This window comes from Lingula anatina, chromosome 6, assembly GCF_051362555.1.
Source record: "Lingula anatina isolate TDL-2025a chromosome 6, LinAna3.0, whole genome shotgun sequence".
In the NCBI taxonomy this organism is placed as follows: Eukaryota; Metazoa; Brachiopoda; class Lingulata; order Lingulida; family Lingulidae; genus Lingula; species Lingula anatina.
The window spans coordinates 11,776,577-11,801,261 of NC_141772.1; the positions used below are offsets into that span (position 1 = coordinate 11,776,577).

General features: G+C 36.4%; 4 protein-coding genes across 4 annotated transcripts; all 4 read left to right on the plus strand.

Moving 5' to 3' along the window:
- Positions 1-1,195, plus strand: LOC106173567 (uncharacterized). Its single transcript, XM_087014554.1, has 3 exons — positions 1-117; positions 284-383; positions 801-1,195. Exons 2-3 carry the CDS (start codon positions 308-310, stop codon positions 1,115-1,117), a joined length of 393 nt encoding a protein of 130 aa, XP_086870680.1. The 5' UTR covers positions 1-117; positions 284-307; the 3' UTR covers positions 1,118-1,195.
- On the plus strand, positions 287-23,151 carry LOC106173572 (uncharacterized). Its single transcript, XM_087014552.1, has 3 exons — positions 287-295; positions 22,212-22,292; positions 22,778-23,151. The coding sequence occupies exons 2-3, from the start codon at positions 22,217-22,219 to the stop codon at positions 23,092-23,094; spliced, it is 393 nt and encodes a 130-aa protein (XP_086870678.1). The 5' UTR covers positions 287-295; positions 22,212-22,216; the 3' UTR covers positions 23,095-23,151.
- LOC106173569 (uncharacterized) lies at positions 7,629-8,585 on the plus strand. Its single transcript, XM_087016345.1, has 2 exons — positions 7,629-7,733; positions 8,213-8,585. The coding sequence occupies exons 1-2, from the start codon at positions 7,658-7,660 to the stop codon at positions 8,527-8,529; spliced, it is 393 nt and encodes a 130-aa protein (XP_086872471.1). The 5' UTR covers positions 7,629-7,657; the 3' UTR covers positions 8,530-8,585.
- On the plus strand, positions 10,690-11,831 carry LOC147761137 (uncharacterized). Its single transcript, XM_087016347.1, has 3 exons — positions 10,690-10,752; positions 10,932-11,032; positions 11,465-11,831. The coding sequence occupies exons 2-3, from the start codon at positions 10,957-10,959 to the stop codon at positions 11,779-11,781; spliced, it is 393 nt and encodes a 130-aa protein (XP_086872473.1). The 5' UTR covers positions 10,690-10,752; positions 10,932-10,956; the 3' UTR covers positions 11,782-11,831.
- Positions 23,152-24,685: the final 1,534 nt, after the last annotated feature.

Consider the following 24,685-nt stretch of genomic DNA (forward strand, 5'->3'; position numbering starts at 1 on the left):
ACCAATCCCAGGCGCGTGGACATGTGCTCTCTGACCCTTTAAATAGCCAGCGCTGACGGAATACTGCGCACTTCGGCAGACTCAGTCAAATACGGCGTTCCCCAAAACTTTTCCAAGGTTTGTCTGTGCTTTTTATTGTAGTGAATAGTGTGATTATGACAATTTACTGCCTTTAATGATAAGTCTGCCAAAATTCTTATTTTTAAAACAAAAAAAAACTTTTTTTAATTACAAGGCTGCAAGAATTTCGTGTTCAATCGGCTGTTATATCATTTTTCAACAGGTTTGTTCTGCACATTCCGTTACCATGAAGGTTTTGATCCTAGTTGCTTTGGTTGCCGTGGCAACGGCTAAACCAGCTGAAAGCTCCATTGATCGTCTTGGTAAGTAGACTCAACGATGACACTCAACGATTTCTCTTGCCTCATTTAATACTAACTTAAAATAATCTCTAAACAGCCCTTTTAGGTGATGGCTGACGGAAAACTCAGTTTTGGAAGCGTGGGGTCTAAATAAATATTTGAAAAGTAGTTTCATCAAAATTTTTCTACTTCAATTAACCCACTGTTCTTTGAGTTCCCAAAACAAAAATACAATAATGTTTTGTTTGTTTGTTTCAACATGTTCTGGCGTTTCTTTGGACTTTATTCTAATTTTCTCTTCCTTATAAATTATTCAGGAATATACATGTTTGTTTTTTTATTCAAACGCAAATCTGATCGTAGTCTTTGCAAAAATAAATTTAAAAGATAAAAGTATTTTGTGAAATACCATCATGGCTGTATGTACATTTTTCGCAGCCCGCTCTCTGGCCGAAGACGAGGTGATGAAGAGGAATATCATCAGTGACTTAGTTGCTGCCATCTGTACCCCCGTCATGGACTCCGTGATCGGTCTAACAAATGGCGGATGTGCCCTTCTGTCCTCTTCTGCCGACAGCACCTGCACACAGCTTGCTGAACAGTACCTTGGCAGCTTCCTGAAAGGTCTAGTCAAGGGCCCTGTTGCAACCATGTGCTCTAACTTGGCCCAAATCGCCGTCAACGAGTGCAACAAAGGAACCGTGCAAAATTTCGCCGGCAACGTATGCACCAAACTTGCCAACTTAATTGGCTAATTGAACTTCTTGTAAGTTTCCTGTATCAAAAATAAATGCAGGGAAGACAAAGAAAAATAAATTGATGATTTGCAAAACTGTTTGTGTGTCAGCGCGCGCGTGTGTAAGAGAAATATTTATTTTCTTATCATTTATTATTAGTGATCCGGAAAAAAATGAGAAGCTCCATACACATGATGCTTTAATGCATATGTTAAGGTCAAACATGAAAGATATAAAATGTAGCTGGTCCTCTTATGAACATTTTGGTAATTTAAATTCTTATCATTTATTTAATGATCATTTAGACGTTACAGTTTTTGGGATTTGTCGCAGTACCTACAGGTACCTACCATTTGCAATACGAAAATAATGCATCGCAAGCGTGCTGCAGTTGATCCAACAGAATTTTTATTGCCGTGTATCAACGTTGGTCAGCTGGACAATATGATGTTAACCCACCGGTGATAATATATATTAACCGGTGGCAAAACTCAAAATACGTTAAATTGTTCAAATAGCTTTTATCGCGTGTCTTTATATAAATTACTTATTTACCTATTGGTGAAAAAATTAAACACAATTTAAGCAAGGTATCGGTCTACGAACCTAATCCGTACGCGTCAACTGGCGTTGTGCTTAATGGACAATTAATAGTGCATTTTCCCTGTAAGGAGCAGAACACTTGAAAAAACGGAAAGTATATTTAAACGCCTTTTCAATAGTGAGCTGAAGCTCAATAAGTCCCATAAACGATATATTAACAATTATTTGGAAAAAAACGGAAGCAGTGCTCACCTTTGTGAAAACCAAAGCATCTTGGTCTATATGTACGCAGCAGTACACCTAAATTTCAGTCTAATTAATCCAACGTTATTCAGTAGACCTCCAATCAAATAATATATTGTCCCAGTTTTTCCAGAAAATAAATCGATTTGAAGATGACTAAAACACTGGTCTAAAAGTTAAAGGGCTGACAACTCCTCATTTTGGCGGGAAAAATGCCATAAAACGGATTTTGTTGGGGTAAAGGGCAATTTTCCCGTACTTTTCAATGCTTACTGTTAGTCGATTGTTTATTATTATTATTATTATTATTATTATTATTATTATTATTATTATTATTATTAAAAGTGCATTTTTATAAACTCTTAAGAGGTTGTTATAGAGTTTTGTCATCTATGTAGTTTAACGCGGTCCGATGGCAAGCACTGATTCCATAATAATTGCAAAAGCCACCTTTTCGGTGATAAAACACAGAATTTATTTTATTTCTATGTGCAGTTTATAATGTATTAATTGTGAAATTTTGAACCACAGTGAAAACGATTTTAGTGTGCGGGTCTGGGCAGTTATAAGGTGGCCTGTCTGCTTGACCTCTCCGTTATCTCGCTGAACATGAGGGTAAGAAATGCCTTTAGATATCAGTGACCTCTAAATAAGTATACAAAATTTAAGTACAATAACTTTCTAACAGTCTCCTAGCGGACCCTTTGGCCAGGGTGTAGGTTACAACCCCCCAGAGGTGCGTCAATCCTATTACCTGAGGGAAACTTTTATCATCTTTGTACATCAATTCATTGTGCACGTGTCAAATCGATGAATTGGTATCGCCCACAAATGACCGTTTGGTGGTACGGCACGTGAACATTTGTACAAATTCTTCAGAGCCATTGTGTTGTAGATGGCGCCACTATGCTGAATACCTCAAATGTTATTCCTCTGTATTCCAGTCAACATGATCACGTGTTGTTATAAATAGGGATCTGTATAAACATATGCTTCCCATTCAATTTAATATAAAGAGTGAAATAAAAATAACAAACTACGCCATATTGATGGAAGCTCTTGTCACAAACCACCAAAAAGAAAATTATCGGAAAATAACATTTTATTGCGAGTCTGAGCATCTGGGTTACAAGTGAGTATAGAGAAAGAGAGTAAAACAAATTGCCAGACAACTTGTTGACAAAATGACAAAAGTTTATATTTGAGGAAATAGCTCCGTATGGACTACAGGACTCATGCAAAAAATTGATGAAAGTTAAGGAACATTCCCGTAACTGTATAAACTTCCTTGAACGGCCTGTTGTCTTTAACTATTAAGCAGAATTTTGATTTTCAAATGTTTTGGTCGTAGCGTGCAATGACTGCTAAAATTTAACCAACAACACTGAGAAAACAATCAGTTGTTAAAATAACTAAAGAATGTCGATCAGGGAGTACGGGTTTTGAATATATCAAATAAATACACCCTATTAATATTCCAGTGTATCAGATATTAATATAGGGTTGCACTTCCAGATTTCACATTATGTACGACTTTCAGCGATTTTAAGTAATTACTTCATCAATACACACTGACTTTTTTTCGTCATAACTCTCTCTGGAATTGTAATCCTCCGTGTTTTGCTATATATTACAGGTAATCTGTTCATACCTCGATCTGTTGGCATACTAGTCATCAAATTCACTATTTTTATCGGTCAAACCAGCCACTACTACATACATACATATGTTTATGTCTCCTCCATCTCAGTGTACCACAAACTTTTATAGTCTCATTCATAGCAAGAAAGAAGGTAACAAGGAATATTGTTTGTTCGTGATTTGGCCAAACCAGGCCGCTTTTATTATATAACCCCTCTATCCTAATCGTTTTAACAATAATAACAATGTAGCAAATTGTTGCCTGTATTAAATGTTATGGCCTTAGGGATAAAAATTATATATCAAATATTCAATGAGACTCATCATCCTAAAAATTATGATGCGACGAGTCAGCAAAAGTTATTATTTACCAACAATTTTGCACAAATTGAGGCCCCCTTTGTGGGGTTTTCCTTGCCCAGTGCATTTGGGCACCAGTCAAGGTTATGGCCTCTTTGCAACCCCACAAATGAAATTTGTGCAAAATTGTTGGTAAATAATAACTTTTGCTGACTCGTCGCATCATAATTTTTAGGATGATGAGTCTCATTGAATATTTGATATATAATTTTTATCCCTAAGGCCATAACATTTAATACAGGCAACAATTTACTACATTGTTATTATTGTTAAAACGATTAGGATAGAGGGGTTATATAATAAAAGCGGCCTGGTTTGGCCAAATCACGAACAAACAATATTCCTTGTTACCTTCTTTCTTGCTATGAATGAGACTATAAAAGTTTGTGGTACACTGAGATGGAGGAGACATAAAGGAAAGTTTGGCGTAGTCAAACGACATTTTATGGCGACAACAATCTCCAGAGAGCTTATTTAAGCACATGTGCATTCTGCTCATGCTCAATTGTGCCCTAGAGGGGTAATCTCCTTAGAGGCACATGTTGCTACTTATACCATGGTAAAATGAAATTTTTTGAACTGAAGATTTCAGTTGCAGATTTGAGATAACTTGTAGCTTAATTGTATCATGCTCGTGAACAGAATGAATCAAGCAAAATGAGGCCAGGCAGTGATGCCCCATGGTATAAGTAGCAACATGTGCCTCTAAGGAGATTACCCCTCTAGGGCACAATTGAGCATGAGCAGAATGCACATGTGCTTAAATAAGCTCTCTGGAGATTGTTGTCGCCATAAAATGTCGTTTGACTACGCCAAACTTTCCTTACTGGATGAATAAAAACGAGTCTTATTTGTCCAACTTCGAGTCATTTCATCCTAAAACACCCCTAAAATCGAATAAAGTGAACCTATATCACGCTCTAGAGATGTTATACGGAATAAACTCGTCCACGTGCGCTGGTCACCTCCCGCCAAATTCTTACGTAATGTCTGACCAATTTGGTCAATTTTTGCTAAATACTTGTCGTGGACGTTCAACTGGCTTGAAAGGTATTTAATCAACCGTCGACACTGACCATGCGCGTCTCGGCTGAGCCACACCTAGCTGGGACTGCTGCGGAAAAAGGGTTCCAAGGCAAAACCTCTACTTTTTAGTGACATTTCTGATAAACAAGGAGCGTCGGAATGGAATATATATAATTTTTCACAAGTGCAAAGGAGAAAGAAATTTACTTTTTGGTGATATTTCTGACAGTTTCGGAATATAGTCAAAATCAAATGGATGTTTATTTCAAGTCCACAGGAGTAATAATTTTACGTTTTGGTGACATTTTTTACTACGAGGCGGTTTCGGAATATGCATGTGCTAGTTTTCATAGCATTCATGTGCTACATGTAATTACAAGTTCAAAGGGGGGATATATTTGATTTTTACCGATATATCTGATAAAGAGGAAGAATTAACAGCTTAAAAACAAAAGGTAAATAACACAACCCTCGTTAAAAAGTTATAGATTTACAAATAATTTGTCTGCACGTGTGGCTTAAATGTAAACGAATTCCCGTTTTCAAACCATACCCATATGATATGACATAGTGTAATAAAATTATAAATAATAATTGTTAAACGTGAAAAGTTTATGCTATTTTTTTAAGAGTGTGAGAGATTTTACATTTTTCTACTAGTAGTTATATAACGCAAGCAACGTAACTATTCTCTTGATGCCAAGAAGGTCGCATGATCACTCTGTCTTTGGCTTTCAGCATTTAAGAGACCTCGACTGATTTAACCAAGATGTAGTCGTGGAATTCTAGACTACATCGAGGTTAAATCCGAGTTTTCCGAGAGACGCTACGCAGAAATGTCGAGTGAAGTGAGATATTTTTGGGTAGCGGCTCGAGGTTGCCTTCGATCTTCACTGAAGCTTGGCTAAATGGACAGGCTTCAGTGATCATCATATCGCCACGGTCACATAACATCCCTAGGTATGTATGACAGTAAATAAGGAGCTTTAGGCGAAAGGTGACAATACCCTTAATATCTTAACTGTCTATTTATTTATTAACTTTATCAATCTTATTCTGTTCAATTTAGACTATAAAAAAATCATAATAATTTTTTATTATTAAGCATTATTAATTAAGGCTTTTCTATAGTGTAAGTCATTTCTTGCTTTTTAACACTGCTTTTCGTTTTCACAGTTCTGACATCTAAATGTTTATGTCCAGTTTGTGTCCTCATAGACAGTTTACAGCTTTATTTTAATGAGTATCTTTTCACAGCACTGACAGTTAAACAGTTTTTCTAAAATAAGAGTCATGATGTAAAGCCCCTATAAAGACTTATTTTTTGTGGTCGAAAATAAAGATTCTAAATGGTCTCATCAACAATCGCTTTCTAACTTCAAAGATACTTTTTAATTGTTTAACTATAACTAACATTTTCCTTCACGTCGTTTTTGTTAAGATGGTGCTCTTTTCTTGGAATTACTAACATTATGTGCTAAGGCAGGATTATTGACATGCTTTACTTAATGAATTAAAAGTTCCTGACACCATATACAACCTTGTTATTACAAAAGACTATTTTTCTTTCACACACAATCTGGATCTTACAATGTCTTTTGCAAGTTAGCAAAATTTAAATTTTGCAGTAATTAAAAAAATACATTTTGATGCAGTAATCAAACAAGATATTGCTGTCTGTTAACTTTTTTGTAGCCCGCTCTCTGGCTGAAGACGGGGTTATGAAGAGGAGTGTCATCAGTGACGTACTTCAAGCCATTTGCGTCACCGTCATGGACTCCGTGATCGGTCTAACGAATAGCGGATGCGCCCTTCTCTCCTCTTTTGCCGACAGCACATGCGCACAGCTTACTGACCAGTACCTTGGCAACTTCCTCTCTGCTCTGTTCGCTGCCCCTGTTGCATCCATGTGCAACAAAGAACTGAGCAAAACTTTGCCGGCAGCGTTTGTGGTCAGCTCGCCAACGCCGTTGGTTAGATTACGGGTTTATTGGTGAGAGGATATTATTGGTAGTTATGGTGCAAAAATAAAGCGTTATCTTCGAATATATGCACATGTCTTTTCTGCTTTCATTAATAGTGGCATCAAATAAAGATGTGTGTGTGTGTGTGTGTGAGAGAGAGAGAGAGAGAGAGAGCACTGCGTCACAGTTAACAGATATAACGCCTTATTTTATTTTGTTGTTGAACTCTTAAGTTAGCATTACACGGGTGTCCGGTTCTTCGATAAATCCCAAATTGTTAACGATATGAATATCTGAATTTATAAAACAAACTAAGTAATTTTTCCAATTTGTCACTTCATCAGTAATTTTGAGAATGCCCCTTATGTTGATAACGACAACCCGAGCAACACGTGAAGTTAGGGAACCTCAAACCAACGAGGTAAAAATCGTGCCAAGACTGATCCCCAGCGCGTGGGCATGTGCTCCCCAACCTATATATAGCTAGAACTGGCGGCAAACTACATACTTTTGCGGACTCAGTCAAATACGGTATTCACCAGAACTTTTTCGAGGTTTGTTGGTGCTTCTTCTTGCAGTAAACAGTGTAATAATGACAACTTATTGCCTTCAATGATTGGAACAAATAACAACGTACAATTTGTATTCGACTTCTGTGATGACCCACCAAAGTTCTGATTTGTAAAACAAAACAATTTTTTAATTCTAAGGCTGCAAGGATTTTGTTTTTAATCAGCTGTTTTATCTTTTTCAACAGGTTTGTTCCGCGCATTCTGTTACCATGAAGGTTTTGATCCTAGTTGCTTTGGTTGCCGTTGCAACGGCTAAACCAGCTGAGAACTCCATTGAGCGTCTTGGTAAGTAGACTTGATTTTTTTATGTTGGTCCTTCGAATGATTTAGTCAATAATTTCAATTTGTTTCGACAATTTTCTCTTGACAATTTAAATTATAACTTAAACATGAATCTCCAAATAGCTCTTCAGGTTATGGCTTTCAGACAAACTATCAATTTGGAAAACCGACGCCATTAAATAAAGGAATAGTATTTGAAAGTAAGAAAATGTTATATTCATCAATTACTTTCCTCCAACAATTATTCCACTTTTCTTTATATCACAAAAATAAGTGTTTTCTTTCTTTTCAAAATGTTCTGGGTTTTTTTTTTTTTTTTTTTTTTTTTTTTTTGTAATTCATTCCTATTTTCTTTTCATTATAAACTATTTAAATATATACCTGTTTTGTTTTTAATTTAAACGGATCTGTTGGCAAAGATGAGCTTAAAAGGGTATTTTATGAAATATCATAATGGTTGTATGCTCGCTTTTTTTTTGCAGCCCGCTCTCTGGCTGAAGATGAGGTTATGAAGAGAGGTGTCCTCAATGACGTACTTCAAGCCATCTGCATCCCCGTCATGGACTCCTTGATCGGTCTGACCAATGTCGGATGTGACGTAGTGTCTGCCAAGGCCCACAGCAAATGCAAAGAGCTTGCTGAGAAGTACCTTGGCAACTTCCTCTATGGTGTGTTCTCTAAACCTGTTGAATCCATGTGCAAAAATTTGGCCGATCTCGTCATCATCGAGTGCGAGAAAGGAACCGTGCAAAACTACGCCAGCGGTGTATGCGCCAAACTTGCCAACTTAATTGGCTAAATGTACTTTTTGTAAATTTCCTGTGCCAAAAATAAATGTAGGGAAGACAAAAAGAAATATATTGATGATTTGCACAACTTACATATTTATTTTAATGCGCGTTGCTAAGTGTGTGTGTTTGTGTGCGCGCACGCATGTGATTGTGTGTGTGAGAGAGATAATTCTTATTTGCTTATCATATATTATTTGTGATCCGGAAAATATGGGGACGCCATGCATATTATGTTTTGGTGCATACATAAAGCTTATATATCAAGCAATACCATGTTTCCGATTCTCAGATTTACAAAAAATTAGTAATTTATATTCTTATCATTTATTTTTTCATCATTTAGACCTTACAGTTTGAAATTTTACGTAGAACCTACCGTTGGCAATACCAAAATTATAATGCATCGCAGTTGACCCGACAGAATTTTCACAGCCGTGTTCCAACGTTGGTCAGTTGGACAATATGCTGTTAACCCACCGACAACATTAACCGGTGGCAACACGTAACATACGTTTAATTGGTCAAATAGCTTTTTTTTTACATGTTTCTTTAATGTAAATGTGACGATGGTATTGACTTGATGTTACTGATGACTCGAGGTAAAAACTAAACAATTTTTTTGTTCCTTCATACATTTTATTAGAGGTTTACCAAACGACGAACAACGAAGACGAAGGACGAATTGACGTCGCTCACACATTACTACACCATCGATACACGTCAAATCACGTTTACTGGTAAATGAACATATGTTGCTTCTTATGATTGCCTTCAGGTTGGTTTATCGTAAGTAAAAACGGATGTAAAATTGTTACAAACTGAACATTTTTTTCTCACGACCTCTATTGTTTTCGTATTCGTTGTTCGGTGTTTGAGAAACGGCAGCTACAACATATGACGTACGAACCTTTTTTCCGTACTTCGTCTACGTTCTTTGTCGTTTGCTAAACCTGTCTATTGTCTCTTCCTAACTACGTTATCTACATTTTCTTTTTCTCCCTTCAACCTCCTACATTGTTTTCCTACAACCTTTTACATCGTTCTCACTCGTTTACATTACATTCTGTACTTAAGTACGACGAGATCATGTCAATCAACTCAAATTACTCTACAAAACACTCCCAGCTCTTTATTCACTCGTGGCTGTCAATAACTAACATTACATAAATTACTTATTTAGATATTTGTGCAAAATAAAATTTAAAAAAATAAACGTTTTTTCAGCATCGTATCGGTCTTAACCGTATCGTATCGTTCCCCTAACCGGGCACGTCTTACTGGAGCCGTGCAAAATTGACAATTAATGGAGTATCTTCCCTGTAAGTAGCAGTAGACGTGAACAAACGGAAATATACTTAAGCGTTTTTCCAATGAGTACCGAAACTCATTACGTCTCATAAAAGATGTATGAACAATTATTTGGAAAAGAATAATTAAATCGAAAGCAAGAAGTGCTCGCCATTCTGAAAACCAAAGCAAGTAGGCTTATATAGACGCAACATTGAACCTAAAATTCAGGTTATTAACCCAGTATAATACAGTAGTCCTCCAATTAAACAAATCAATTTTTCTAGAAAACTTTCTAGAAAAAAGAAACTATTTTCTGGTGCCAGTATGTTCGAACATGACTACAATATTGGTCCAAGAGTGCCGGGAAGAGTGCCGGATTTTGCTGGGGCAAAGGTCAATTTTCCAGTACCCACCAATGATTAATGGATCCGTTCTGATATTCAAAGTTACTGTTTCTCGATTATTTTCTTTTTTTAAGTGTTGTTTATTATAATCTCTAAAAAGATTATTACAGTGTGTGGTCATCTATGCAGTTCAAAGATGTGGCCTTCTGTCCTCTTCTGCCGACAGCACCTGCATAAAGCTTGCTGATCAGTACCTTAACAACTTCCTCTCTGGTTTGTTATCTAACCCTGTTGCATCTTCATGCTCCAAATTGGCACAACTCGCCTTCAACGAGTGCAACTATGAAAATGTGCAAATTTTACCAATTAGTTATTTTATTAATAATTACGTGAATGCTTTGACTCTTATATTGATAAGGACGACACGAACAGTACGTGAGGTTAGGAAATCTCACGCAAACGAGGGCAAAATCGTGCAAAACCCGATCCCCCAGCGCGTGGGCATGTGCTTGCTGACCCTTTATATAGCTAGAACTGGCGGCACACTGCGCACTTCGGCGGATTTATTCAACTACAGCATTCATCAGAGCTTTTAAGGTTGGTCTGTGCTTTTTCTTGCAGTGAATAGTATAATTATGACAACTTCTTGCCTTAAATAGTCGGAACCCATAGGGACGTTTAATTTGCATTTGGCGTCTCTGATAAGACCTACCAAAATTAATCCTAAGGCAGCAAGGGTTTTGTTTTCAATCAGCTATCATATCATTTATCAACAGGTTTGTTCTGCATATTCCGTTTACCATGAAGTTTTTGATCCTAGTTGCTTTGGTTGCCGTGGCAACGGCTAAACCAGCTGAGAACTCCATTGAGCGTCTTGGTGAGTAGACTTTATTTCTTATGTTGGTCCTTTAAATAATAAAATCAATTATTTCACTTGGTGTCGAAAATTTTCTCCAGATAATTTGAATAATTACTTACGAACAAATCACTTAATAGCCATTTGAGATATGGTTCACGGAAAAACTCCCAACTTGGGAAACGACGAGTCTAAATAAAAGAATAGTATTTGAAAGTCAGAAAAATTGTATTCACCAATCACTTTCCTCACACAATTAACCCACTTGTCTTTGCATTACATAAAGGAAAGTTGTTTTCTTTTTGTTTCCACGTTCTGGTGTTTTTTTATTCTGTTCCTTATAAACTATTCAGGAATATATCCGTTTTGTTTTTAATTTAAACGTAAATATTAGCAAAAAAAGAACTTATAAAAAGATAATTTTTTTAGATATGTATGCCTGCTTTTTTGCAGCCCGCTCTCTGGCTGAAGATGAGGTTATGAAGAGAGGTGTCCTCAATGACGTACTTCAAGCCATCTGCGTCCCTGTCATAGACACCGTGATCGGCCTGACCAATGGTACATGTGCCATAGTGTCCGCTACTGCTGACAGCACCTGCATACAGTTTGCTGAGAAGTACCTTGGCAGCTTCGTCTCTGGTCTGTTCTCTTCCCCTGTTGCATCCATGTGCCAAAACTTGGCCAAGCTCGTCATCATTGAGTGCGAGAAAGGAACCGTGCAAAACTACGCCAGCGGTGTATGCGCCAAACTTGCCAACTCAATCGGCTAAACTTTTTTGTAAATTTCCTGAGCCAAAAATAAGTGGAAGACAAAAAGAAATATATTGATGATTTGTGCAACTTAAGTTTTTATTTCAATGCGTGTTAATCAATGTGTGTGTGTGTGTGTGTGAGAGAGAGAGAGAGAGAGAGAGAGAGAAAGAGAGAGCGAGAGCGAGAGAGAGGATTTTTTAAAAACTCATTACATATTATTTGTGCTCCGGAAAAATTGAGGAGGTTCTGTTTTGATGCATACGTAAAGGTTAAATATTTCTAGCGATAAAACGTATCTGGTTTTCAGATTAATAATTAAAATTCTTATGATTTATTTTATCGTCATTTGGACGATAAAGTTTTGGAATTTTACGCAGTATCTACCGTTGGAAATACGAAAATAATAAAACAATATTGCAGGTGCACTGCAGTTGACCCAACAGAATTTTCATTGCCGCGAATCAGCGTTGGTCAGCTTGAGAATATGACGATAACGCACGAGCGACAATTACTGGTGGCAAAACGCACCATACGTTTACTCGTTCAAATAGCTTTTTACATGTTTCATTTATGTTTTCATAATACTTTTTCAGATATTAGTGCATAAATAATAAATAAATTAATTAATTAATTAATTAATAAATTAATAAATAAATATTTGTTTTTAGCATCGTATCGGTCTGCGTACCTTAACTCTACGCATGTGTTAAATGTAAAATGAAGGCATATATATATATATATATATATATATATATATATATATATATATATATATATATATATATATAGATGTACATTACACCTAAATTTAAGTCGTATTAATCCAGTATATTACAGAAGTCCTTCCATTGAACGAATCATTGTTCCGGTTATAGAAATTTTTTCAGGAAAAAAAAGAAACGCTTTGCTAGAATCAGTATGTTTGAAGATATCTACAACATTGGTCTAAAAGTTATACCGATGACAACTCTTCATTTTGGCGGGAAAGTGCCATAAAACGGATTTTGCTGGGGCAAAGGTCAATTTTTCCATACTTTCCAATGGTAAGTGGATCTGTTGTGACATTTAAAGTAACTGTTAAAGTAACATTTAAAGTACTTGATTGTTTTTTAAGTGTGCTTTTTTATAATCACTTAAGACATTGTGACAAAGTGTAGCCATCTATGAAGTTCGAGGATGTCTGATGGCAAGCGCGGATTCTATAATAATTTCGAGAACTTTTTTTAGATGATAAAGTGGAATAACTTATATTTGTGAAATTTTAAAACACATATAAAGAGTTGTTATCCACGTAAGTCCGGGCATAAGTCCTTTTTTAAAAAAGATTACTGAATGGTGTGCGTGCCTGGGCAGTAATAAAGTAGTCTGTCGACTTGACCTCACCGTGACCTCGCTGAACATGCGGGTAACAACAGCTATCTGATATCAGGGACCTCTAAAATAGTACAATAGGCCTAATAATTTTGTTACAGTACTTCAGCGGACCATATGGCCAAGGTGTAGGTAACAGCAGTCTGGTGGTGCGTGAATCCTGTAACCCCAGGTACACTTTTTCATCTTTGTGAATCAGTTCGTTGTGCACATGCCAAATCGATGAATTCACACCGCCCACAAATGGCCGTTTGGTGGTACGGCACGTAACAACATTTGTACAAAGTCTGCAAAGCCATGCTGTTGTAGATGGCGCCACCATTCTGATCACCTAAATTGCTTTCTGTGTTCCATTCAACACGTTGCTGTAGATAGGGATCTGCTTTTTTTCGTATGAAATTTTTTTCACAATGCTGATATCTAAAAGGGTTTTCTTTAGTGAGTGTCCCCTCAGGCTGTTTATAGTTATATTTTAATGAATCTCTCTTCATAGTACTGAGAATTAAACTGATTTTCTCAAGTGTGAGTCAGTGGCTGAACCAGCTGAGAATTCCACCCAGCGTCTTGGTAAGTAGACTGAACGTTTTATGTTGGTCCTTGAAATAATATAACCGGTTATGACAAATGAAATTAAGGTCCTTTTAAGAATTATTTTAGTGATCGAATAAAAGTAAATAACGATTCTAAATGGTGTCATCAATAATCTCTTGTTTTAACTTTAAAGATACCTTATAATTGCAAATAACTCAACTTTTGTTTCCCGTCGTTTTTGTTAAGATAATGCTCTTTAGTTGTATACTAAGGCATTAATTCAGACCAATTCGACTTAAACAGAATTCATGATGATTCAATTCCATTATCGATCCGCTTAATTCGTTATAAAATCAAAATATTCTGTTTCATTCAGACTTGTTCACTGGGCTATTACTACAAATCATCTTGGAATTGCACTTGTAATTTAATGCCTTTAATCAGGGCCGTAGCCTCCGGGGGGCAAGGGGGGGCAGCTGGCCCGCCCCCTGGCATTTGAGGTGCAAAAGAATAATAATAATCGCAAAGGTGAAAAAAATAATTGCAAAGTTGGTATCAATTCTGTGAGAAAATGCACTCATGGCCACTAGACAATCATTCAACAATCTGTTTACAAAGGCGTGTTGTGTTGAAAAAATGACTATACTCATGGCAAAATGAACCCACAATTTCTGACTTCTGATCGAGCAATAATTAACAGTTAAAATGCACCAGAATGCAGTATTATACATACAGTTTTTAAAAATTTTCCACACCAAGGGAGGGGGATCGACACCCCCTCCCACACCCTCCCCCCTCGGGGTCTTCGCCCCCTGGCATTTTGCTCAGGCTACGGCCCTATTAATGAATTTTCACTTTTCTCGACTTTGAAATATCAAGTATAAAAATGATCGATTCAAATTCATTCAATTTAACTTCCAATGTTGTTATATAATATTATGTGTCCTGAATGTAATTTGTTTTATTATATAGCTGTGTGAGTTAATGTCTTCAGGATGTATAATGAGTATACTTATATAGTTAGTTTACAGGTCACAAGTCAGTTTGCATAGTGTCACGCCAGGTAACTTAATTGAATAAGAGGTCATATCTTTGATTAATAGAAGATCCACCTCAAATGTATTTAGAAATGGTCCTCTGTCTTGGAACGATATCATTGACCTTGATCCATAATATTAAGTTACCAACCTATTGTCTACTAGAAGTCATTTAGATCTCAATTTGGAAGTCTACTCTATCATATATGTAATTGAAATAAAGTGGCCACTCCGGCAATCCACCTGGCTGGGAAGCAATTAATATATTGTAATTGTATATGTGAAGGTATATGAAGATAGATATAAATGTGGCGGTCGGTAGTCAGTAGTCAGCACTTGGAGAGGACACACCGTCACCAACTCTGTGATCGGTCTGACGAACGCCGACAGCACCTGCATGAAGCTTGCTGATCAGTACCTTGGAACCTCCCTTCTGGACTGTTCTCTTCCCCTGTTGCAATCATGTTCCAAATTCGCAGTCAACGAGTGCATAAAGGAAACGTGCAAAACTTCGTCGGCACCATGTCGACCACCTCGCCAACATCGTTAGTTAGAATACTTGTTTATTCGTGTGAAGATTTTATTGGTAGTTATTGTGCGAATATAAGCCATTATCTTTGAATACCTGAGAGAGAGAGAGAGAGAGAGAGAGAGAGAGAACGCACTCTGTCACATTTCCCAGACATAATATCCCTTATTTAATCTTGTTGTTGAACTCCAAGTAAACAATAGGCGTGTGTCCGTTTCTCCGATATATATCTTACATTGATAACGATATAACACTTGAATATATTAGTAACTTAGTAATTTTACCAATTAGTCACTTCATTAGTGATTTCAAGAATGTTTTCATCCTGATATTGATAAGGACGACCCGAGCAATACGTGAGGTTAGGTAATCTTAAACCATGCAGCGAGGGCAAAATCGCGCCAAGACCGATCCCCCAGCGCGTGGGCATGTGCTCGCCAACCCTTCATATATCCAGAACTGTCGACATACTGCGTACTTCTGCAGACTCAGTCAAATACGGTATTCACCAGGACTTTTCAAGGTTTGTGTGTGCTTCTTCTTGTAGTAAATAGTTTTATTATTACAACTTTTTGCCTTCAGTAATTGAACAATAACGACTTACATTTTGCATTTGACTTCTATGATAAATCTGCCAAAAATCTGAATTTTAAAACAGAAACAGTACTAATTCTAATTGTGTTTAATCGGCTATTATATCATTTTTCAGCAGGTTTGTTCTGCCCATTCCGTTACCATGAAGTTTTTGATCCTCATTGCTTTGGTTACCGTGGCAACAGCTAAACCAGCTGAGAATTCCATGCAGCGTCTTGGTAAGTAGACCTAATAATAAATAATCAAGTAAAGGATTTCACTTGGTGTCAACAACAAGTTTCTCTTGACTATTTCAGTAATTACTAAGAAGAATCTAAAAAACCACTTGGGTGATGGCTTATGTAAAAATTTCCCAATTTTTGGAACGTAGGGTCTCAATAAAGGAATAGTATTTGAAAAGTCAAAAAAAGTATATACATCAATGCCTTTCCTCCAACAATTAACCCACTTTTTTGCATTACAAAAAAGAAAGTTTTATTTCCACATCTAATCACAGTCTCACCAAAATTTATTTTAAAGATAAGGGCACTTTATGAATTATCATCATGACTGTATGCTCGCTTTTTTGCAGCCCGCTCTCTGGCTGAAGATGAGGTAATGAAGAGGGGTGTCCTCAATGACGTACTTCAAGCTATCTGCATTCCCGTCATGGATTCTGTGATTGGTCTGGTCAATGGTGGATGTGCCGCACTGGCCGCTTCTGCCGAAAAGAAATGCAACGAGCTTGCTGACCAGTACCTTGGCAACTTCCTCTCTGGTGTGTTCTCTGCCCCTGTTGCAAATATGTGTAAAAACTTGGCCGATATCGTCATCAAAGAGTGCGAGAAAGGAACCGTGCAAAACTACGCCAGCGGTGTATGCGCCACACTTGCCAACAAAATCGGCTAAAGGAACTTTTTGTAAATTCCCTCTCCCGAATATAAATGCAAGAAAGACCGAAAAATATTGATGATTTGCACAACTTACACAATTATTTCAATGCGCGTTGTTCAGTGTATGGGTGTGTGTGTGTGCACGCACGTGTGTGATTTTCTGTGATAGAGATAATTCTTATTTACTTATCATATATTATTTATGATCCAAAAAATATGAGAAGGCCCATGCAGATGATGATTTAATGCATACATAAAGCTTAAATAAAATGTATCTGGTTCTCATATTTACAACAATTTAATAATTTAAATTCTTATCATTTATTTTTTCATCATGCTACAGTTGGAATTTTACGTAGTACCTACTGTTGGCCAAATAATAATGCATCACTGTATCCCAATAATGCAGTTGACCTGACAGTATTTTCATTGTCGCATATCAAAGTTGGTCAGCTGGACAATATGTCGATAACCCGCCGGCGACATTAACCGGTGTCAAAATGCACCATACGTTTATTTAGCTTTTTACATGTTTCTTTAATGTAAATGTGACGATGATATTGACTTTATGTTACTGATTACGCGAGGTAAAACTTCTCTTTATTGTCACTTCCTTACTACGTTATCTACATTTTCTTCCTCTCCCTTCAACCTCCTGCATTGTACTCCCTAAAACCTCTTACATCGTTCTCATTAGTGAACATTAAATTCTGCGCTAAAGTATGACGAGGTCATGTCAATCAACTCAAATTACTCTACAAAACACTCCCACTCCTTACTCACTCGTGGCTGTCAATTACTAACAATACATAAATTATTTGTTTAGATATTTGTGCAAAATAAATAAATAATGAATAATTTGTTTTTTGAGCATCGCATTGGTCTTAACCGTATCGTATCGTAACCTTAACAGTACGTGTCCAACCGGTACGGTGCTAAATGGACAATTAATAGGGCATCTTCCCTGTAGTAACAACGGAAATACATTTAAACGTTTTCCCAATGAGAACCGAAACTCATTTAGTCTCATAAAATATGTATGAACAATTATTTGGAAATGACTGATTAAATCGAAAGCAAGAAGTGCTCCCAATTCTGAAATCCAAAGCAAGAGGGCCTATACATGTATAGACAAAGCATTAAACCTAAATTCGGTTTTATTAATCCAGTATAGTACGGTAGTCCTCCAACTAAACGAATTATTGTTAGTATTTAAGAAAACTTTCTAGAAAAAAAAACAATTTACTAGTACCAGTATGTTTGAAGATGCCTACAATACATGTTTAAAAGTTATAGGAATGACAACTCTTCATTTTGGCGGGAATTTGCTGGGGCAAAGGTCAATTTTCCATACGTTCCAATGGTAAATGGATCCGTTCTAATATTGAAAGTTACTGTTTCTTGATTTTTGTCATTTTTAAGTGCGGTTATAATCTCTTGAGAGATTATTACGGAGTGTGGCCATCTACAGGTATGGAGTTCAAGGTGGTCTGATTTTTTCATAATAAAATGGAATGACTTATATTTCTATGTGTTGCTTAATGTATTGGTTGAGAAATGTTGACACACATATGAAGAGTTGTCTTAAGTCTGGGCATTAGTCCATTTTTGTGAAAGCGATAATGTCTGCGTGTCTGAGCAATTATAAGGTGGTCTGTCTGTTTGACCTCACCGTGACCTCGCTGAACATGCGGGCAAGGAGTTATAACTCCTTGATTTACACACACACCTAAGAAGCAAGCAGTTCATTTTTACACATACACCTAAGAAGCAAGAATTTAGTCATACAAAAGAGGACATAAAAATGTAAGTTTCATTTACTTGTACTTTATATAATTGTCATTATCACTATTAAATTTATATGGAGTTAAATTTTGGTTTTGGGTATGTATATTGTGGTTTTTACAAGTAAAATTTGGGTGTGGACACGTGGATAATTTCAAAAGTAGTGTGTCATTTTTCTTTATTATTCAATGTATTCACTTTATTAATATTTATTTATCTGTTTATTTTTTATATCTATATATAATGTGCTCTAGGGTTTCTAGGGTTTCAGTTATTTAAGCATTTTTTATTATTTTACAGATTTGAACCATACATACATAAGTACAGTCACACAAGTTTGTGTAAAGAGACAATAAATCAAATAAATAAATCTAAACCTGTTGCAGACATGTGCCAAAACTTGGCCGATATCGTCATCATCGAGTGCAAGAAAGGAACCGTGCAAAACTACGCCAGCGGTGTATGCGCCGCACTTGCCAGCAAAATGGGCTAAATGAACTTTTTTTGTAAATTTCCTGAGCCAAAAATAAATGGAAGAAAGACAAAAAGAAATATATTGATGATTTGCAAAACTTACACACTTATTTCAGTGCGTGTTAGCAATGTGTGTGTGTGTGTGTGAGAGAGAGAGAGAGGGGGGGAGAGAGAGAGAAAGAGACAAACAGAGAGAGAGAGAGAGAGAGAGAGAGAGAGAGAGAGAGGATTTTAATTATCTCGTCATATATTATTTGTGATCCGGAAAAATATGAGGAAGTTCATGCAGATTGTGTATTGATGCACACATAAAGATTAAATATTTCAAGCGATGAAACGTATCTGGTTCTCATATTAATAATTTAAGTTCTTCTCATTTATTTTATCGTCATTTGGACCCTACAGTTTGGAATTTTACGTACCTACCGGTAAGCCTAGATTACTTTTACACGGGCGCCGTACTATAAAATTGTCCATACTATTTATTTATTTATTTTATTATTATCATTATTATTATTATTATTTCTTTTTTTTTTGAAATCGTAAGAAGCTACGGCCTACGCCGAGTATGTCTACATTACATGGCCTTAAATCCGATTTAGCACGGCCACCGTCTACCTCCGCTCAGACGCCGTACGAAAAGGGTGTTACGGGCTGTATACGTGCACCGTAAGGGCATTGCATTTCAAATGTAATCTAAGCTTTAGAAATACGAAAAAAATAATGCATCTCAAGCGCGCTGCAGTAGACCCAACAGTATTTTCATTGTCGCGTAAGAGAATACGACGATAACCCACGAGCGACAATAACCGGTGGCAAAACGCACCATACGTTTGTTCAAATAGCTTTTTATACGTTTCTTTTATCTAAATTACTTATTCAGATATTAGTGTAAAATTAATAAATAAATAAAGCATTGTTTTAGCATTGTATCGGTCTACCTACTTTAACCGTACGCATCCAACTGGCGCCTTGTTCAGTTTTTTAGGGCATTTTCCCTGTAAGGAACAGTAGACGTCAACAGTGGGAAAATATATTTAAACGTTTTCCCAATAAGAAATGAAACTACATTAGTCGCATAAAAGATGTATGAGCAATTCTTTAGAAAAGAATGATTAAATCAAAACAAGCAGTTCTCGCCATTGTGAAAACCAAAACATTTAGGCCTATATAGATACAGCATTATACCCAAAATTCATTAATTTTTATTAATCCAGTATAATACAGTAGTCCTCCAAATAAATGACTCTTCGACCCTGTTTTAGAAAACTTTCCAGAAATACAAAAACCATTTACTAGTACAAGTATGCTTGAGGGTGACATCATTATTGGTCTTAAAGTTATAGGGATGACAAATTCCATAAAACGGATTTTACTGGGGCAAGGGTCAATTGCCCGATACGTTCCAATGGTAAATGGATCCGTTCTGATATTCAAAGTTACTGTTACTCGATTTTTTTTAAGTGCGCTTTTTATAATCCCTTAACAGAGTATTGCAGAGTGAGGCCATCTAAGAAGTTCAAGGTGATCTGATGGCAAGCACGGATTCTATAATAATTTTGAGAACCTTTTTTCAGTGATAAAATATAACTATACTTATATTCCTATGTGCCGCTTGTGAAAATTTGAAACAAATATGAAATGTTGTTTTTCCCTTAAGCCTGGGCATAAGTCCTTTTTTTTTTTGGAAAACGTAATATTCTGCGTGTCTTGGCAGTTATAAGGTGGTCTGTCCTTTTGACCTCACCGTGACCTCGCTGAATATCCTGGTACAACTGCATGAATATTCGGTTTTGTTGACTTTGAAATAGCAACTATTAAATGATAAATTCAAATTCATTTAATTTTTATTTCCAGAAGTTTATAAGGCTGTTATATAATATTATGTGTCCTGAATGTAATTTGTTTTATTATATAAATGTGTGGGTTAAATGTCTTCAGGATGTAATTAGTATACAGGTCAAGTTAAGGAAGTCAGTTTGTATAAATTCACACTAGGTAACATGATTAAATGAGAAGCCAGATTTTTTATTAATGGAACATCCACTTCAGCTAGATTTAGGAATGGTCTTTTGCCTTGAAACTATATAATCCACCTTGATCAATCAGTTTAAATTATCAACCTTTTGTCTACTGGTAGAAGTCATTTAGAACTCAGTCTTGAGGTCTCCTCTATCATACGTGTAATCAAATTAAAGTGGCCACTCCAGCAACCCACCTGGCTGGGAAGCCAACGTAATGTAATAGTATATGTGAAGGTATATAAAGATAGATGTAACTGTAGGGGTCGGTAGTCAATAGTCAGTACTTAGAGAGGACACCCCTGTCATCGTCTCTGTGATTGGTCTGACCAATGGCGCATGTGCCGTACTGTCCGCTACTGCCGACAGCACCTGTACACAGCTTGCTGACCAGTACCTTGGCAGCTTCCTTTCTGGTCTGATTCTATCCCTGATGCATCCGTGTACTCTAACTTGGCCAAACTCGCCGTCAACGAGAGTAACTATGGAAATGTGTAAATATTCGCCGGCAGCGTGTATGGCCAACTCGCTAACGTCGTCGGTTTGATAACTGTTTATTCGTGTGAAGTTTTTATAGGTATTTATGGCGCGGAAGTAAACTATTATATTTCAATACCTATCTTTTCTGCTTCTATTACGATTGACATCAAATAAAGGTATCTAAGAGAGAGAGAGAGAGAGAGAGAGAGAGCACTATGTCACCGTTCACATATATAACATCCCTTATTTAATCTTGTTTTATTCTAGGCAAGCATCATTTTGATAACGATATGAACATTTGGGTTTATTACTTACTTAGTAATTTTACCAATTAGTTACTTTATTTATTATTACGTGAATGTGTTGACCCAAATATTGATAAGGACGACACGAACAGTACGTGAGGTTAAGAAATTTCATGCAAACGAGGGCAAAATCGTGCCAAACCCGATCCCCCAGCGCGTGGGCATGTGCTCGCTAACCCTTTATATAGCTATAACTGACGGCATAATGCAAACTTCGGCGGACTCAGTCAACTACAGCATTAACCAGAGCTTTTAGGTTGGTCTGTGCTTCTTCTTGGTGTGAGTAGTGTAATTATGGCAACTTCTTGCCTTAAATAATCGGAAACCCATAGCGACGTATTTTTTGCACTTTCGATAAGACCTACCAAAATTTATTCTAATGCGGCAAGGATTTTGTTTTCAATCAGCTTTCATATTATTTATCAACAGGTTTGTTCAACCCATTCCCTTACCATGAAGTTTTTGATCCTAGTTGCTTTGTTTGCCGTGGCAACGGCTAAACCAGCTGAGAACTCCATTGAGCGTCTTGGTAAGTAGACCTTAATTTTTATGTTGGTCCCTTAAATAATAAAATCAATTATTTCACTTGGTGTCGAAAATTTTCTCCAGATAATTTGAATAATTACTTACGAACAAATCACTTAATAGCCATTTTGAGATATGGTTAACGGAAAAACTCCCAATTTGGGAAACGACGAGTCTAAATAAAAGAACAATATTTGAAAGTAAAAAAAATTGTATTCACCAATCAATTTCCTTATACAATTAACCCACTTGTCTTTGCATTACAAAAAAGAAAGTTGTTTTCTTTTTGTTTCCACGTTCTGGTGTTTTTTCTAATTAATTTTTTTATTTATTTTCATCCTTTTTAACTATTCAGGAATTTCAAGAATATATATTTCAGGAATACACCTGTTTAGCTTTTAATTTAAACGTAAACCTTAGCAAAAATGAATTAAAAGATAAGGGATTTTTATGACATATCATCATGGGTGTGTGCCCATTTTTTCGCAGCCCGCTCTCTGGCTGAAGACGAGGTTATGAAGAGGGGCATCTTAAATGACGTAGTTGCTGCCATCTGCGTTCCGGTCATGAACTCCGTGATCGGTCTGACCAATGGTACATGTGCCATAGTGTCCGCTACAGCCGACAGCACCTGCATACAGCTTGCTGACCAGTACCTTGGCAACTTCCTCTCTGGTCTGTTCTCTAAACCTGTTGCAGACATGTGCAAAAACTTGGCCGATCTCGTCATCATCGAGTGCGACAAAGGAACCGTGCAAAACTACGCCAGCGGTGTATGCGCCATACTTGCCAGCAAAATCGGCTAAATGAACTTTTTGTAAATTTTCTGAGCCAAAAATAAATGGACGAAATACAAAAAGAAATATATCGATGGTTTGCACAACTTACACATGGTAATCAATGTGTGTGTGTGTGTATGTGTTTGTGTGCGCGTGAAAGAAAGAGAAAGAGAGAGAGAGAGAGAGGATTTTAATTATCCATTATATATTATTTGTGATCCGGAAAAATATGAGGAGGTCCATTCAGATAATGTTTTATGCACACGTAAAGGTTAAATATTTCTAGCGATAGAACGTACCTGGTTCTCAGATTAGTAATTAAAATTCTTAGCATTAATTTTATCGTCATTTGGACGCTAAAGTTTGGATATACGCAGTATCTACCGTTGGAAATATTTATCGTCATTTGGACGCTAAAGTTTGGATATACGCAGTATCTACCGTTGGAAATACGAAAATAATAATGCATTGCTGATGCACTGCAGTTGACCCAACAGTATTTTCATTTTTTAATTCCAATGCTTCAAGGATTTTGTGTTCAATAGGCTTATATATAATTTTTAACAGGTTTGTTCTGCACATTCAGCTAGCGTAAAGGTTTTGATTCAAGTTGCTTTGGTTACCGTGGCAACCGTGGCATTGCCGCGTATCAACGTTGGTCGGCTGGACAATATGACGATAACGCACCGGCAACAATAACCGGTTGCAAAACGCACCATACGTTTAATTGTCAAATAGCTTTTCACCCGTTTCTTTTATCTAAATTGCTAATTCAGATGTCAGTGCAAAAATAAAATAAAATGAATAAATAAATAAACATTTGTTTTTTAAGCATCGTATTGGTTTATGTACCTTTTAACCGTACGCATCAAACTGGCGCCATGTTAAATGTACAATTTATAGGACATCTTCCCTGTAAGTGGCGTCAACAAAGGGAAGTATATTTAAACGTTTCCCTAATGAGAGCTGAAACTCCTTTAGTCTCATAAAAGATGTATAAACAATTATTTGGAAAAGAATGAATAAATCAAAAGCAAGCAGTACTAGCCATGGTGAAATCCAAACCATGTAGGCCTATATATTTCCCTGTATATAATTCCCTGTATAGACGCAGCATTACATACAGATTTCAGTCTTAATCCAGTATAATAGAGTAGTCCACCAATTAAAAGAATTATTGTTTCTGTTTTAGAAATCTTTCTAGAATAAAGAAACGATTTAATAGCACCAGTATGTTTGATGATGACTACAACATTAGTCTAAAAGTAATAGCAATGACAACTCTTCATTTTGGCGGGTAAGTGCCATAAAACGGATTTTGCTGGGTCAAAGATCAATTTCCTATATGTTCCAATGGTTTTTGACATTCAAAATAGCTAGGTAACTTTTTTTAAGTGAGAGATTGTTACAAAGTGTGGCCATCTATGAAGTTCAGGGATGTCTGATGGCAAGCGCAAATTCTATGATAATTTCGAAAACTTTTTTTCAGTGATAAAATGGAATGACTTATATTTCTGTGTTGCTCACAATGTATTGATTGTGAAATTTTAGAACACATATGAAGAGTTGTTATCCACTTAATTCCGGGCATTAGTCCATTTTTGTGAAAACGATTACT

Bases quoted from the DNA above. Each gene is read 5' to 3' on its own strand.
- LOC106173569 (XM_087016345.1), top strand. From the start codon at position 7,658: ATGAAGGTTTTGATCCTAGTTGCTTTGGTTGCCGTTGCAACGGCTAAA. The intron at 7,734-8,212 runs GTAAGTAGACTT...TTTTTTTTGCAG, and splicing joins GAACTCCATTGAGCGTCTTG to CCCGCTCTCTGGCTGAAGAT.
- LOC106173567 (XM_087014554.1), top strand. From the start codon at position 308: ATGAAGGTTTTGATCCTAGTTGCTTTGGTTGCCGTGGCAACGGCTAAA. The intron at 384-800 runs GTAAGTAGACTC...CATTTTTCGCAG, and splicing joins AAGCTCCATTGATCGTCTTG to CCCGCTCTCTGGCCGAAGAC.
- LOC106173572 (XM_087014552.1), top strand. From the start codon at position 22,217: ATGAAGTTTTTGATCCTAGTTGCTTTGTTTGCCGTGGCAACGGCTAAA. The intron at 22,293-22,777 runs GTAAGTAGACCT...ATTTTTTCGCAG, and splicing joins GAACTCCATTGAGCGTCTTG to CCCGCTCTCTGGCTGAAGAC.
- LOC147761137 (XM_087016347.1), top strand. From the start codon at position 10,957: ATGAAGTTTTTGATCCTAGTTGCTTTGGTTGCCGTGGCAACGGCTAAA. The intron at 11,033-11,464 runs GTGAGTAGACTT...GCTTTTTTGCAG, and splicing joins GAACTCCATTGAGCGTCTTG to CCCGCTCTCTGGCTGAAGAT.